At 34.8% G+C, this 16861-nt stretch overlaps 1 protein-coding gene across 2 annotated transcripts in view; it reads left to right on the top strand.

Annotated features, from left to right (window-relative positions):
- The window catches only part of ATG5 (autophagy related 5), a 70737-nt gene that overhangs the window by 29795 nt on the left and 24081 nt on the right, over positions 1–16861 (top strand). For both annotated transcript variants that reach the window (XR_012055003.1, XM_002196065.6), the window contains exons 6-7: positions 959–1053; positions 14876–14993. Coding sequence is in view for 1 of the 2 variants with exons in the window: in XM_002196065.6 (XP_002196101.1) it covers positions 959–1053; positions 14876–14993 (213 nt within the window). In the remaining variant the exon portion in view is untranslated. The remainder of the gene's footprint in view (positions 1–958; positions 1054–14875; positions 14994–16861) is intronic.

Genomic DNA, 16861 nt, shown 5'->3' with positions numbered 1-16861 from the left:
CTTGAGACTTGGCTGAACATTGTTTCTAGGTGAGAAAATTGGAGACTATGTGTTCCTTCTGTGGAAACATCCACTGTATTTGGTGTCTTGGGAGAGTTAGGGCCTATAAGGAATTTGATCTCTTGCTCTTCTCCTCCTAAAGCTGCCTTCTTCAGTAAGGCTAGCAGCAGCTTTATTCATGTTAGCTCTTTGTATTTCTTTCTGTCACTTGTGGTGTTGTTTGCTTCATTTGAATAATTGATTTGCATGTATAAAAGCCTTTATTACTCTTAAACCTATGCTGTCATTAGTACATTTTAAATGTAATAAACTATTTAGTTCTTGTAATGTCTGAGCAGCGTGAAATGGTATGCAGGCTATTTACCTTACTTATTTGGATAATAACAAAAATGTGTTACAAGCATAAACTTTTATTTTTAGGTCATGTCATGAACCTGGAAGTATATTTTCAGATCATATCATGCATTGTTGCAGATTATTTTAAGATCTACGTATCCAAATGTAAACCACTGAAGAAGTATTTCTCTTGCTTTAGTTTCTTTATACTTTACACCCATTGTTCAGTTATAGCTAAGAACAATAAGATGTTTTTAGCAGACTGTGAGACAGTATGGACCAGTAACAGCAGGTAATGGAGAAATAGGCACTGTTAGTTGAGGTAATGAAATCCATAATTTATAGTCCAATATTTCCTTAACAGTGGGAGATAAGATATGAGTTAAAGTTGCTTTCTCTTTCAGTTCAATAAATCACCACATCACTGTTTTCATAGGAGAATGCAGATGACCTACCTTTGGCTTCAGGCTAGATAGGGATGAGAAATGTGGGAAAAATTAATTAACACAGTTTAAACTTCTGTAAGAAAAGTTTGCATGTTGTTCCAGTTATGTCTCATTTACCTCTTTAGGCTGAAAAAAAATGTTACGGATATTGACAAAGTCTAATTTTACCTTCACAGATAAATTTGAGCAGTTTTGGGCAATAAATCGAAAACTCATGGAGTATCCTCCAGAAGATAATGGATTTCGATACATCCCATTTAGAATTTATCAGGTAGGAGACAATAAAATAAAATCAAACTCTTCCACTGAGGTGTCATATATTGTAATCTGTTTTCAGAATTATGTTTCCTTTCCTAGCATTATGGCCTAACTTTGCATGCTCATTTTTGCTGAACCCTTGAGTTGTATGGATTAGCAGACAAAATAGACTGTACTTATTCTAATAGGTAGTTCAAATTTATTATGTTGCAAGTGTGTGATACTTGAGAATGTGCTACAGCTGGTGTAGATGATGTTTGTCCATTCTTTTTAAAAAAAACAGTCCAACAACCTAATTCTGTTACTTAAAATAGCTACTAACTATGAAGAATGCTTTAGATGCAAAATGCCCTATGAAAGGTCTGAGCCAAACACTTTAGGAGCAACACTTTTCCCTCAACCACTGTATGGGCTTATTTTTGTAGGCATTTTAAGGTGGAAGTAATGGCAAAGGTCTTGCATCTAGTTCTTATGTTTGTCTTCTAGTTGTATACTTACATCCCAAAACTAGCTTTGAATTTGGTTTTTTTTTCCCTGTTTTAATACACCAGCACTTTATTTTTCTCAGCATTTTGTTTGGGGACATATTCCTTGGAATCCTTACAATTTTTTTCTTATCCTAAGGACATCTACTGATTTTATGTAGCATTAAAGTCACAATGAAGTTTGGAATTATGTATGGTTAAAAGCTTATACAAAAATTTGTGTAGCCTCTCTGTAAATTAAACAGTTGTACTCTGTTAAAATGTTTCACTCTATTTATATTTAAATTTTGCACCAATAGCTATGAAAAGAAAGTCCTTTATTCATAGTACTGAATATTCTGATAGTACTCTGTAACAGGTTATAAAGACCACAGAAGCCTATACAGACTTGCAGTGGGGCTGGAGTAGCTTTTAATGTAAAATGTAAGACATTTACTGTCATAATGAAACCTTAGATTGAGAACGGAAGTCAGTTATTTTGTCAGAGATCACAGCAGATGGCAACGTTTGTATAAGAATCAAAAAATATGTATCAGGAAAAGTAGTACTCAAAGCATTTGTTTGGTTGGTGACTAAGTTATTTGCTTGTTCTCTGATAGGTGTGGGGTTTTTTAAAGTCTTTTCATAGAAATCACGTAAATGGGTTGCAAAAAAGAGGTTTTGCTCTCTGAATAGGTCGCAGATCTTTAGGGCATGAGAGAAGATTTCTATGATACCACATGATTTCAAGCTGATAACGCTTTTTAAAAATAAATAAATCAATAACATATATCACTTGAACCAGTGATTGATTCCCCTTACTTTTTTGATTGGAAGCCCTTACTTGCTATAGTTTAAACTGAAAATATCTAACTGAGAATTGAAGACCAAACACAAATAAGGATGATGCTGAGACAACCTTTAAGAAGGTTGGTATATGTTATTTTCAGTAATGCTGCTCTTAGAGTTTCTGAATATTTCCAGTCTTTTTAAAAATCTGGGTGCAAATGTCTCCAGCTTTTTCATTTGGTTTGTTTGTGTGTGTAGTGATTACTGCTCTATGTGTTTAAAGGAATTTTCAGAAAGCCTTAGAAAGGGTGAAATTATCATTTAATTGCAAACAAGGAGTTAGTGACAAACTTGCATATGGAAAAATAACTGATTCTGAAGTGTTCTTCAGATGTATTTAACCCCTACCCTGAATGCATTTAATTTCCATTAGTGCTGGTAGGAGACCTCTTGGCATTCTAATTGGTTGCTTGTGTATCTCTGCATAAGCACCTGGTTTAACCTGAGTTTATGTTGCAGTGGATATTTATTCCCTGTGTGTCTTCACACAGTGTTCTTGTAGGTATTAAAGAATGTACAAGTGGATGGCAGGAAATGATGAGGCATTGCCTTCAATGGGAGGAGTTCCTCCTCGTATTCTCCATACCTTCTATTATGCCAAATTATTAGAAGGAAATTCTGTGAAGGGAACTTTCTTCCTTTTGGCAGTAGGAGGTGGATTAATTTGTTTTCCTTCAAAAAATTGTACTAGATTGTGATACCAAGTAAGAAAAACCAGTCTCGGCTGTAATTAAATGTGAATTGGCAAAGTTGCTGCAGAAAGAATGCATTAAATAAAGTGATTTGATAATCTTTTTCACTGAAGAATTAATTATTTTAAAAACTCAAAAACTCTTTTGGTTGTAAAGTTTGTCTACTAAAATACATTTCTAAAGAATAATATGAATCATACCTTGTGTGGTGACCAAATTTGATGAAGTGTGTGGGAGAAAGAAATGACAAAAATATGAACATCATACTTGGGTAAGTCAGAACTAAACTAACCACAGGTAATTTTAAAAACCCTTGTCCAGCACCTCTTCTTTGAAGTATAGCAGCTAAGATTGGACCAGAATCCTGGAATCTACAGTAGATTATGAAAAAAAAAAGTGTTGAGAATCACTAAGGATCAACTCGTTGGCAATTTTTAGTGAAGATATTTTGGTGATTTTATTGCCAGCTCTCTGTCATATTCTGTTAGCTGTGTCATATGGAACTTGAACCAGATAAACCTTTGACATAGGTGGAAACTTTTTCTACCAGAGACAGTTTAAAAATAATACTATATTTTTGTGGTACTTTTAATTTGATGTGTCAAAAAAGAAGTTCCCCACTTCATCTCTTCACAGGTGTAAGCTGCTTTGTCTTCAACTGACAGGTGCACAAAAGCTTTTTTGCCTTTTTATGTGATAGTACTATAGAATTGAGTGCTTTTTGCACTTGTTCTTTAATGGCAAGAAAGAAAATAATAGTAACGTTTTGAGAATATTTTGAATTCAAAGTGTCAAGCTTTTTACGTCTGACTCTAGAGCTAGTTTGGCTTGTGGAATTTCCCCCTGTGTTTATAAGACCAGCTGATGTTTCACAGTCTAATTGAACGAACTGGCTGATAGACAGCAGGAAGTTTTCATCAGTCTTTGGCTCCAGGCACTGTGACAGGGCATATTAGTCAGGAGTGGAGTCTCTACGTGCTGATAGAGACTGCTCTGATGAACTGCTGCCTGCTGTGGGAGCATTCTGAGTCTCAGCTGTTGTGCACTTAACTTGTAGTCATTCCCCAGTTTTTGTTTCTTGCTCTCTCCCCATGTCTTGCTCACCCACTTCATCATGCTTTTCTGTGGAGTCTGCCCTCTGAGTATGTGGGATTTAAATCTGTATATTGTATTTCATTCTTGTGATTAAAATTACAAAAGTATTGGAAGGCAAGTGAATGAAAACTCTTCATGCCGAGTTCTCTGGAGTTTTTTTACAGTTGCAATTGCTTGAGGCAGGCTGGCTGTTTTCTGTTTGCCATCCCAATGAGGGATGATCTACGATTGTTTGTGTTTTCCTTTATTTGGTATTGAATGAGTATTTCCTTTGCTTTCATTTTCTAAGGGTTTTGATTAGTTTATTAATTTTATTGCTTATAATTACATACTAGGTCTTAACTTTGAACAGATTTTCCTATCATAAGTCCCTTAAGATGTTGAGATTAAGTTGTACAGTTGTAGATTGTGAGGATGTTTATCTTCCTTTGTAACATGTGAAGTTCTCCATACTCAATAATATATAAGTTAAATTCAACATTTGCTCTTTATATCAAAGCTGCAGTATTGAGATGTCTAAGTCAACATAAATGTTTACCATAACCTGTCCTCTAAAACTGGGAGTGGGAAATAAAATATTTTAAGACATTATTAATATCTGTTGCAATAAGTGAATCAGAAGCTCAAGCGTGGCCATTTCCAAGCAATTGAAGACTGTTTCATCCATATTTCCATGTTAATTGGCAGAGCTCAGATAAGCAATTGCAAAACCCATTGCAAGTATGCAAATCAACAGCGCAATTTGGCCCATATTATGATAACTATTTAAAAATCTGGTCAAAAGAGATTGTTTGGAAAGATACTGGGTCTACTGGTAGAGTTTTCAAATAATAATAAATCTACCTTTTAATGCTAGTATATTATTAAATTTGTTGTTGTTGTTGTTGAAAGTCTCCATTGCATTTCAAGTCTGAAATTTGTCTGACTTCAGTTTCTAGGTTCTGTTTTGCTTTACCCCAATTTAAAGTCACGTGACTTTCTGACCACCCATATTCACTTATCGATTATCAGGAGCTTTCTTTGCTAAGCTGAATCAATTGAGCTTTTTAAGACTCTTTTCATGAGACTTTCTTATCAGTACTGAAGTTGATTTTTAGTCATCTTTTCAAATGCTGGCTGATAGTTCGATAATCGTCAAGATTAGTATTGAGGTTAGGGAGACATAAAGGACAAAAGTAAAGTTAATTTTTATAGGATATTAAACCAAAATGCTTCAAGCATTAATGGAATACAGGTGAAGTTAGTTGCTACTTGAAACTTCAGATCTGAAAAATGTTATGAAAGAAGTTGCAATGCAATACCTCATCAAGTAAGATTCGTAGAAAATATGTTGCCGACCTGAAGAGGGCATCACAACACAGCAAGTTTCAGCATTTTGTTGGCTGTTGTAGAATGCTCTTGAACAGACCTGTGCAATATCTTAATTTTTTCTTATTTATTGAAAATGATGCTTTCATAAAGGACATGCTGAAAATAGACAATTTGTTTCTTAAAAACTTCCTTTTACAAGGATAGAAGTTTGAGTGAATAGGAAAATCATGTGAAATGGTGATTTGTGTAACAGCTGGGCTCAGCTGAATTTCTGTGCTGAAGAGAAACAAAGTTATTCTAATAACTGATGGTTCAGTACTAAAGAAACAGTAGCGCACTTTCACCGGTTTTAAATTACTTCAAAATCATAGCTTTATGAATAAGAAAGTTTAAAAGCTTTATTAGGTAAATATTTTTCCTCATGCCTCATGATTGGAGAGGGGGAAGAGAAAGAAACACTTCTATCTAGTATTGCACAGGAGCATTGTGATCCTTAAATACTTGTTTTCTGAACTGGCTTGTTTTGTTCTGTGCAGAAAGTAATAGCAATTTGACTTGTTCTCACCTTGAGTTGAAGGTCACTATCACCACAGTTCCACCACAGGTTCTGTAATTGCATAAGCTTTTCTTATGCATCACAGTGCACAGTGAAATGAGCTGGCTCAAACCCATGCTGCTAAAGATGACTTTTTTAACATATTCTATGTTGAGGAGTGCTCATGCAGCTCTCTTGAAAGACTTCAGGAACCCATGTGCAAGTTCAGCCTTGTGCCGTTAAGAATCTTGGTACAGCATGGGAGCTGTCAGTCAAAGTTTCAAAGAAAAAATCTGAGATGATAAATTGTATTTGTTGTCAAAACGTGACTAAGGTTTCCTTAAATATGCCCAAGTTGTCTGTAAAACTGTCAATCTGCCTAGTTCAAAGCTAATGTAAAAGTTGCACAGTGTTCAGGGAAGGAGATGGAGCTATAAAACCTCTATTTGGGTTGATTTTCAGCTGTGGTTGAGCTCTGGATGGTTTTAAGCTAGTAAAGGCCTGTCACTAGAAACTGCAGTAATTCTTCCGGGTTGAGTGTAGATGTAGCTTGTATACAATGAATAAAATAGTTTTTCTTGTATGAGAAACAGTTTGTTGAGGTTCTGAGTTACATTATACCTAGTTTAAAAAATATTAGGGATATACCAAATTCTGCATATTGGGGGTAAAATGGGTAGTATTTTTTTTTAAATCCTTTTTCAACCTTGCAGTACTTAGTTATTTGTAAATCCCAAAGAATCTAAGTATATGAAAAACCAGTAGAATCCTACTAAATTAATAAATTAAGTCAAAGTACATCTTGAATTACAATGGAATAAAAAACACTTTGTGTGGCGGGAAAAAGTCCATTGGCAATTTGAAAATACCTTAAATCTTATCTCTTATGCACCCCCCAATTACAAATAGGTAGCAACTTTTTAACCAATTGGTATTGTATAAAATTCTTCAATTGCTGTCTTTTCTTTGAATTCTCTTATGACAATAGAGTTGAGTGTAAATAAGTTTGGGTAAGTGTTCATGTTACAAGTTTGAATTTAAACCATGAGAATGTGGCTCCCTAAACTGTATCATTAAAGTGGTAATCTTGTATATTTATATATCATCCTAAATTTGTTAGGAAACTTAGTGTATGTATGCAATTTTTTAAAAATTGCACTTTTTACCTCAACCTTGAATCTTTATTCTTAAGAATGTCAATACATTGAGAGGCTGTGATGAAGACAATGAATGAAACGTTAATTCAGTTGAGTTGGGTCTGTGTAAGGTTACTTGCAGATCTTATAATTTAATTTCAGTGTTCTTTAGTATATTGCTGCCTTTCCTCTGATCATTAAAGCTGATCACTTTACGTTTCCATTTCACTTGCTGTAGTCAACACAAAGAGATTTGCCACTCTCATCACATACTGTGTAATGTGGGCAGGTGCTTATGTTGTGGGAAAAGGGACTTTACCTACTTGAAGCTTACCTGGAGCTGTATTCCCTAGAGACTGGCTCTTGTACTCTGATGTAGTAGCAAAATTTTAAAAAAATAGTTGGTGAGCTGCTTTCCTCAGAAAAAGGGGAAAAGCTGATATGTAATTTTTTTCTTCAGAGAAATGAGTAATGTCATCTTCAAGGGTTATTTCTGTGGCTGTGCAGCATAAGCAATGCCCATAGAACTAAGCCTAGCTATCTTTTGATGCTGATGCAAAACTCTGCAGAGATGAAAGCCGCAGACAGTACCTGTTTTGACTTACCAATATCAGCATTCCACCTTTACTTATTTTTAAATAAAACAGGTGACTAAAGCAGGTTAACTTTTGCACAGAATTGAGGATTAGAAAATACAGAAAGTGTTCTCTTTTTTGGAAAGTACCGAGACTTCTATTTGCATTTTCCAGAAGAGTAAAAGCAAATTCTCTACAGGTAAATGTGGAATGGAACAAACCTATGAGGAAGTGGGATATGATACCACACTCTAGAAATACAATATAAATTAGCAAACAATTTTTTAAAATTTTGCTGCCCTTGATTATAGGATCTCCTTTTAGTTAATCATTACTGTAGAAAGCTACAGCAAATGATTGGATTTAATGGTTTGAAGTAGCTTGAAAGAGATTTTTGAGATATTGTATACTTCACTGCTCTTCAGCAAGTAGTATTTGATTTTGTGGATGTAAATCCATTTCTAAAGTTGTTTGATAGGTAGTCAGTGTTCAATTACTCAATTTTTAAGTGAGGCTTAGGTCTGCATTTGCACATAAAGCGCTTCAGCTGTGAAGAGCACTATAGTTTTTTTGTCCCTAACTCTTCAGTTATCTTGATATTTTACCCGTTACAAATTATTTCCTGGGAAGGAAATGTATTACTTTGAGGCCATGCTTTTATTGTAGGTGTGTTTGTCTTCTCAAGGCTCAACAAAACTGCCTCTTGAAGCTGTTTTTTGTATTTAGTCTCTGCTATTTCTGGCTGTGTGATGGTTGCCTCCTGTCTGCTGTGTTTCAAGTGTTGACTTTGTTCTGCTTCTAGGACCTGTCCAATTCACCTGATATTAAGTAATGCAAATCCAGTTGTTCAGAGAATACAGTGCTACTTTCCCTGCACAAGAAAATGTAATAGATAATTTGAAAGACCAGGCAACAGCCAGAATGTGATTCAGGCATGCTTGTTAGGCATTTTGAGTGATACTTCTGCAACATTTTGTATGGAATTGGAACCTTTGGCAATAAATACTCTTGTTAAAAATGACCCACAAGGTACAAAACGACCTTAGCAGTGGGACCTATGACAGGGAGGGTAAATTATATCCTGGGCTGCTGTAGGATGAGAGATGTCAACAGCTTGAGGGAAATGATCCCTCCAGTCTACTCGACACTGGTGAGACCACACCTGGAATCAAGTTTTGGGCTCTTCAGTTCAAGAGAGACATGGAGATATGGGATGAGAGTACTGTAAAGGACCACTGAGAAGATCTAGTAAATCTAACATCAGAGGTGAAAAAAGGCTGTTCAGTCTAGAGAAGAAAAGACTTGGGGGTGAGGAGATCTCATCAATGTATATAAATATCTGTCTGAACATCAGAAAGTATTTTGAGTGCAGAATCAGTGTAGACAACATGATGCAGCTACACAAACAGTTACAGAAACTTAAGCAATGTCTTCAGTTGTGAAGTGTCACAATGCACTCAGGCCATTAAATTTTTAATCAGTTTGTTAATCGGTGCTTTCTAGCTACACATATCTTTTTCAGATAACTTGAACATGTGGTGGGACATTAACTTTCAAATGTTTTATATGGTCCTAATTACTCATTTTGTTGCTATTACGTAAAGTTTTTTCTAAAATATTGTAAGGAAGCATTCTCTGCCAGTTCAAATAATATTGAGAAGGGAGATATTTTAAATGGTTCTTTAATCTTTTTTAGGATGAGCAAGTAATTGACCTCAGCAATGTAAGGGAGAATTAACTGAAATAGTTGCCATATTTCTCTGTAGGTTTATAATGATAAACTAGTGTTGGTTATGTACAAAGTTAGGACAGAACTGCAGTTGCTTCATAAGTATGCTTTGTTTAATGAAAGGCATCAAGGAAGACACAAGTTGTTGTCCATGAGTGATTAGGAGAATAGTCCTTAACCATTCATGATCAAAAATGGTTCAATATTATTGTCTAGACATAACTGTAATAAGGTCTACTACATAAAATTTTAACCTTATTCCAGATGTGTTTATAATTCTAGTTGTGGCTTTAATTTGACTACAGTTTTGGCTAAGATACTAGATAATTTTAGCATTATTACTTGCATCAATTCTTGACATAATACTTGCCACATGTTATGGGGGCCATTGTTAAGTTCTGTTAAAGCTTCTACCAAGAAAACACATCATGTAATTCATCTTGCTTTTAAAAAGTGATCATTTATGTTCATCTTGCTTTAAAAACCAGTGATCATTTATGTTCAACACCACCTAAATGTTTTTCAGTTTGTGTAATACTTTTAGGAGTGCTTTCAAGAATAACAGAATTTTCATTTCACATGTTGTTGTGATTCCTCGACACATCTCACTGATATGATGATTACCTCCTCATCTAAGGAGTTTTATAGAGGTATCATTATAGACTTACACATTTAGCATGACCATATTAAAGCATATGTGCATGCATTCATAGAATCATCTTCAGCTTCAATCTAGTGATAAACTTCTGCACTACTAATTCAGGTGTCTGGAATTAATGTAATTAAATGTGTTATGTGTAGCCTGTTTGTGGAATCTTTTTTTGGTCATTGTTGTTTCAGGCCTCTCAAAAATATTAGGGATTGTAAAATTCCTGTCCATCATGATTAAGACCTTCAATTCAATGAGGAAATCAAAGAGTCCTTTTTGCACCATATAACTGTAGAAATTCTGATGCAAAGTCCCAAAATAGGTGAAAGAATTAATTATTTTTTCATATGATAAACTCAGGTATATATGTTGGAATTTTTGCAGCCACTAAAAATGTCTAATTTATTAGAGAAATTTAAAATGTAGTGTGGGAAAAACAGGTAATTTGATTTAATACATTTGTTGATTTTATAGATAGTCCTGCAACCTACAGCATGTTCTGTCAGTTACTCAATTTTTGTGGTAATTCTGGGTAGGTGTGTTGAGAATGTCTATTGTTCTTTTTGTCTTACGTGTTTTAGTTATGTGTTGGATGTATAAAAGCATTACTTGCTTCTTTTAGTAAAAATACTTAATTCTGTTTTATATTGAGTTGCACCTTTTTCTCTGAACAATGATGTGATGTTGCAGGTAACCAGTTCAAAATTTTGAATGCTAACAAAAGCAATGCCAGCCTTATTCAAAGCACACAAAATCATAACTAGAACATCTACTTGGTCGACTTTGCAGAAACTAAAGAAATACTAGAAATAGTCTTTTTTTTGGAATGTTGTTCCGGTCCCAACATCTTAAAGGGTAAATTAAATAGAAAAATTATCAAAGGTATAGAATGAAGCAGTGAGCTGTCTGGGAGACGCTCACTATTGCTTGGAAGATTTGAAGAGGAAAGGAGAAATTGATTACAGAATAAAGACATACCACATTGGTGTGTTTTATGCCTCTTGTAATAGAAGCTCAAGAGTTTCTTAATGAAAACTTAATGAAGTTTGAAAGGTGACAGATTTCAAATAGATAAAACAAGATCATTTTTGTGTGTACTTCAGCTTGTTGAGCTGAAAATCATCTTTATGAAAGAGATTGAAGTTTCTGTAAAGTTTTTTTAAAAGGAAAGAAATAAAACAACAAAAATCCATTAACTCCCACCCAGAAACATTGTTGTACCTTCTCCACAATTAAATACTCAATGAATTGGTCTAATATTAAGCAAAAAGAGGTCAAAGGTACCCATCCTGAAATTTCATCAAAACCCCAACATTTCAGCACCAGTGAAAGAACAGTATTTCATATGGGGATTTGCAGTGTCTTGCTTTTGGACAGGAATGGTGTTGTGATGATTCTGTGACTACAGCAACTCATCAGTTATTCAGTTAGAATCTCAATTGTGCATTGAGATTCTTAATTGAAAACATTTCTACAAAGTAGAAGACATCTAAAATATATGGAAAAATATATTTTAGCAAATATTTGCATAATTTTATTTTCAGGGACTATTTAATTTTCCTGTTCTTTCTCTTTTACATAAAATAACTTGCATCATTGTGCAAACTCTTGTTACTTCTAAAGCTTCTTGGTTGAGTTTAAGTGAGTTTAAACAAAATAGTTCTATGAAATTAAGTGAGCTTTTTTTAATGTAAAGTTGTTCACTACAAAGCAGCACAGACTATTTGACAAGTTACTGAAAATATGATGGAATATGTAGGGAGGTCTCAGCTTTTATTGCTTTAGGTTGCCAGCCTATATGCATGTTGGGATTGTAAGAAATACTTTTTTTACTTTGTGGGTTCAATATGTATGGTAACTTTTATTTGTTTGAATATTGAGGAACAGCTGAATGTTTAGGCAGAAAATCCAAATCCCTTCCTCTTGATGAAAATAGTGGTAAACTGTGATTTTTCCAGATTAAAACCCAGTGGTTTGTGAGTTATGTTTTTCATTTTAAGATGCATCCTGTATAAAGTATCTGACTAATTAAATTGTGGATTTCATGCAGTGTTTGGTGTTGTGTTGATTCTGAAAAGGACCAGGCGAGCTGACAACTTTTTTTTTTTTCCCAGATGATAGGGAAGAAAGAGTTACATTTGTTAGCATAGTATGTGACTGTATAGGTTGTCTGTGATCCTGTGAGGCTTTGCACTGCATTAAAGGGCCTCTTAAAACTTGCCCTCACCTATAACTCTTCTCAATGCCAGTATTCCTGAACAGATAATTTTAATCTTTCTCATTGTAGTGTAATTTGTTTTCACCCTCACTCTCCTATCATTAAGTCAGGGCTTAAACTTTCTTTTCAAAAGAGTAAAATCTTCATTTGTTCTGAAATAATGAGATTTAAGCTGAGTGATTGTCTTCATATGCTCATATACTTGAAGGCATTTTCTGTGCAGAGGCTAGCAATTACTGATTGACTTTCACCTGTTTTATCCTGGAAATGCATCCGGAATCTTGAACAGCTCACAACTACATGGAGGCTACACTGTAAAATAAAATAAATTTTAAAATTCCAAATTTCTGTTGAAGGTATGATAATTTTAGCTGGTAAAATTATAGATATTGTATGAATATTTGCTTTAGATCTTGTGTAGATTATTTAAAATCATTATCCGTTATGCAGTGGTATCTCTATGGGTTAGATTGCAGGTAGTACCTTTTCTCATGATTGATTAAGCAAATATTGTACAGAACACAAGATTATATAAGTAGCTATTCATGGGGGGCTGTTCCTTCATGTCTTGTCGTAGTAAATGGAATCATAGAATAGTTTGGAATAGAGTTGGAAGGGGCCATTCAGAGGTCATCGAGCCTGACCCACGTGCCACGGGCAGGGACATCTTGCACTAAACCATGCTGCTCAAAGCCCCGTCCAGCCTGGCCAGGACTCGCAGGGATGGTGATACTGGAGTAGAAAGTTGTAGTCAGCTGGTCTTGTATCGCTAGACTTGAAGGGTGATGGCAAGGTTTTTCTAAAACTATGCTCCTGTATGAATAAGATGCTTTGAAAAGTTATCCTATAAATATTTTGGAATGTAGGATGGGACTTTTCTTTTGATTCTTTTAATGCATAAAGCATCTGCTATGTGTGAGGGAAGAAGTGTGTAAGCATCTTGGGGTAATACTCTGCCTGTAGGATTAGATTTGTGAACCACAGTCTTTGTATAAACAATATGCAGTTACTTTTATCATTTTAACATTGATGAAGACCAGTGATTTTTATTTACTTTACCACATCTGTGTTGCTTAACACTTAAAATGCAAAATTGAATTCATTTTCTATAATGTTTCATGATAGCATCTAAGGATATTGTTTGCAGCAGTCAGCAACTATGTGGGAGACTTGAGAAATACAGCTTTGGCTTTTCCCTCTTGGCATTAAATTATTATAGCTGGGGGAAAAATTGTTCTTAATTTATTAATAAATAATGAGAAACTGCAGTATCCACTTGGGAAATTCTTACCTTAAAAGTCTGTTGATGTTAACAACCTTTGACTGCATACTTCTGTTTATTTCCACTTCTGCTACTTCAGGCATTAAGCGCTTGGGAGTTATGACTGGGCTTCTGTGAATATCCAATTATTTTTAAAAACTAAACCTGGTACAAAATTGTTTCGACTAAAACAATGTTTTAGAGGGATTGTCCCTCTGAAAGGATTGAAAGAAGCAATAGTTTGTATTGCTTATTCCAATCAAGATAATATGTGATGAAAATCTCTTTTGCTGGAGCCCACTCATCCTCAATGCAGGGCACATCAACTGCTTTTGGGATTTAGCTGCTACCAGAAAAATGTCAGCAACACTTTGGGGCTAGATTAAAATGTTTGGGTTGGTTGAATATGAGACCTTTAACTTCTCTGACTCAGGTGCTGAGTTTGGGTGAGATGTAATGTTGTCAGGAAAAAAGCTTTGCCTGTCTTTGCAATGTCAGGTTCTTGCTGCCCAGGAGCTGCTTTTACAGATACCCAAAGAAGAGAGCTACCTTAACAGAACCACTTATTGTTAAATAAGTCCTAAAGATTTGATAGAATTCATTTTGGCCAGGGACATTAAGGGCAACAAGAGAAGCTTCTATAGGAATGTCAGGGATAAAGGAAGACTAGAAAAATTGTGAGCCCTCTCCAGAAGAAATGGGAGATCTGTTTACCCAGAATGTGGAGGTATTCAGTGTCTTTTTTGCCTCAGTCTTCACCAGCAAGTATTCCAGCCAGACTGCCCAAGTCCCAAAAGGGACAAGGCAAGGAATGGGAAAATAAAGAACTGCCCACTCTAGAAGATCAGATCCGAGAACACCTAAGGAGCCTGAAGGTGCACAAGTCTATGGGACTGGGTGAGAGACACCCCCACATATCTTGAGGAAAGTGGCACATGAAAGTGGCTAAGCCACCATCCATCGTATTTGAGAAATTGTTGCAGTTCAGTGAAGTTCCTACTGAAATGATTTTTTATTAAAGCAGGTTGTATTCCCATAACAGAAGATAGAGGGCTTTAAAGAAAAAAAGTAACACTCTTGTATCCATGACACTATCTATGCATTATCTTCACAATTTTTTGGGAGTGACAGCTTACTTGTAATTGCTAATGAACAAAAACTTCCCTGCATTTCATGAGATGAAGGGGGAATATGGAAATAACAGATGTTTCTTCTGGTGCAGCCTTTAGTTCTGTCCTATAGTGTACCTGTCTCAAGTGCTAATACTACATATTTACATGGTCTTTAAATTGTTTGGTTTGATTATTTTTTCTTGAAACAGGCAACAACAGAGAGACCTTTTATACAGAAGCTATTTCGACCAATTGCTTCAGGAGGACAGTTACATACCTTGGGAGACCTGCTAAAAGATGTGTGTCCTAGTGCTATCACCCCTAAAGGTACTGCAGAACTAACTTTTTGTCCAATATGATAATTATTTTTCTGATGATTTATTGGGGTTTTTTTGTATAGTTTTTTTGTTCTGTGTTTGTTTTTGGTTTTTTTAAATATGGATTATTTGGAGGGAGAATTAAATGTTACTACCAGGGTTTCAGAGTTCATTCATTCCTGGCTCTTTACTGTGCCCTGCATGGTTTCAAGTAGGTAAAATTGAGTCCTTAGTCATTCCTGAAAAATTAATCTCTAGAAATTTTATTTGAAAATTCCTGTACTCTTTTGCTGTTATAGTGGTCATAGTAAAAATATTCATGTTATTTTCTGCACTTAAAAAAAATATGAAAGGGTTGGCAGATTTTAAGTTACCTTTAATTGTATACTCCAAAAACTTTTTATATGTAAAACTCTAAAACTGATAGAAATTGAAGACGTTTTCAGAGTGCTTCTTTCTGTTCTTGAAGTCTAACCTTTTAAGATGTACCAGTAAGAGATTTTTTACAGGTATATCATAGTTTATGTATGATTACAAATTAGTATTGTGTGAGCAATCAATGTAGCATATTACTTCATACAGTATCATTTGTTGATCTGCACTTATTCAGGAAATAGGCTTTTTTTTACGTAATTTTCGAAGATTACAAGTATTGGAACTGTGATACACATTTTAAGTGGGCTAAATGGAAGAGTTATGTACTCTGCAAATTAAGATCAAAATTATTTAATGCAAAAGGTTTTTAATTTGTTCTTGCTGTTGTCTTACCAATACCTGTAAATGAGGAACTTAAGAGAAAAGTGTGATATTCTAGAGGAGATCTCAGCACAGAATTTACTGGTGTAGTATCAGCATCTTTTGACAGCGAAGTACTGAATTGGAAATCAGTATAAAATTCTGCAATATTTTGTCATACACAGAAGTTGCTTGATTCAAAATTAAACAGTTGTCACGAATTTCTCCCAGTATCAGGATCTTAGAAATTCACTGAAATATCAAAGTACTTTTTTTACTCTTGTTTAATACTTGTAAACACATGGAAACAATTTCCAAAAATAACAGAAGGTAAGAAAAATATGGACTATTGCTAACCACGTGTCCATTTTTTATAAAGCTATTTTAAATTTTGGAGCATTATTTTAAATAATGCTTTCCACTAACTGTCCAAAAGATAACAAGAGATACTGATGGATACATGAATGTTAGCACCAGTGAGTTTAGCCATCTCTAAGTACTTAACTGTCAGTATCATATAGGTACAGAGGGAATTTCAAAAAATCAGTGGGAAGGATGGATGCATTTTAATTTGAAAGGCCGTGGAGCACAAATACAATGAAAGAAACTCATAAGCTTTTATGCACAAATTATTCCAGGATTTAAGGGATGACAATTTTTATGTAGATTTGTCAAAGCTACAGATGGTGAGTGTGCTAGTTAACTGCCCTTATTGAAAGTGTAAATTTAATACATTCTATCAGAATACCAGTGATGATGCTTCCCATCAGTAGGCCTTCTTCTCAGATGTTGACAAAAGCACCAACCTTGGACAGCAGAACAGAAATATGCTGTGTTAATTGCTTGCTTTGTTTTTGTTAAAAGCTAAAAAAACCCTACATTTATTCAACCTGGACAAAAAAAAAAGTTGGAAGAAGAGAAACTGAAGTAGGTACTGTTCTTACACATACGAGGAGGGATGTGAAATTTGCTGGGTTTTGGAGTGTTGGAATATGCTTGTCTATTACTTTATATATCTGCTTAAATTTGGCCCAGTTTTTATTGAGCAACTTGCAAATTTAAGAGTTTAATAGATCAGGTCCCTCACATGGGTGTGAGCTATGCAGAACTCGGCACATTTTCACCTGTAACACAGCTTTGTAT

This window comes from Taeniopygia guttata, chromosome 3 (genome assembly GCF_048771995.1).
Source record: "Taeniopygia guttata chromosome 3, bTaeGut7.mat, whole genome shotgun sequence".
Taxonomy (NCBI): Eukaryota; Metazoa; Chordata; class Aves; order Passeriformes; family Estrildidae; genus Taeniopygia; species Taeniopygia guttata.
Note: the sequence above shows the minus strand (reverse complement) of the source record. Positions and strands in the feature narration are given on the sequence as shown.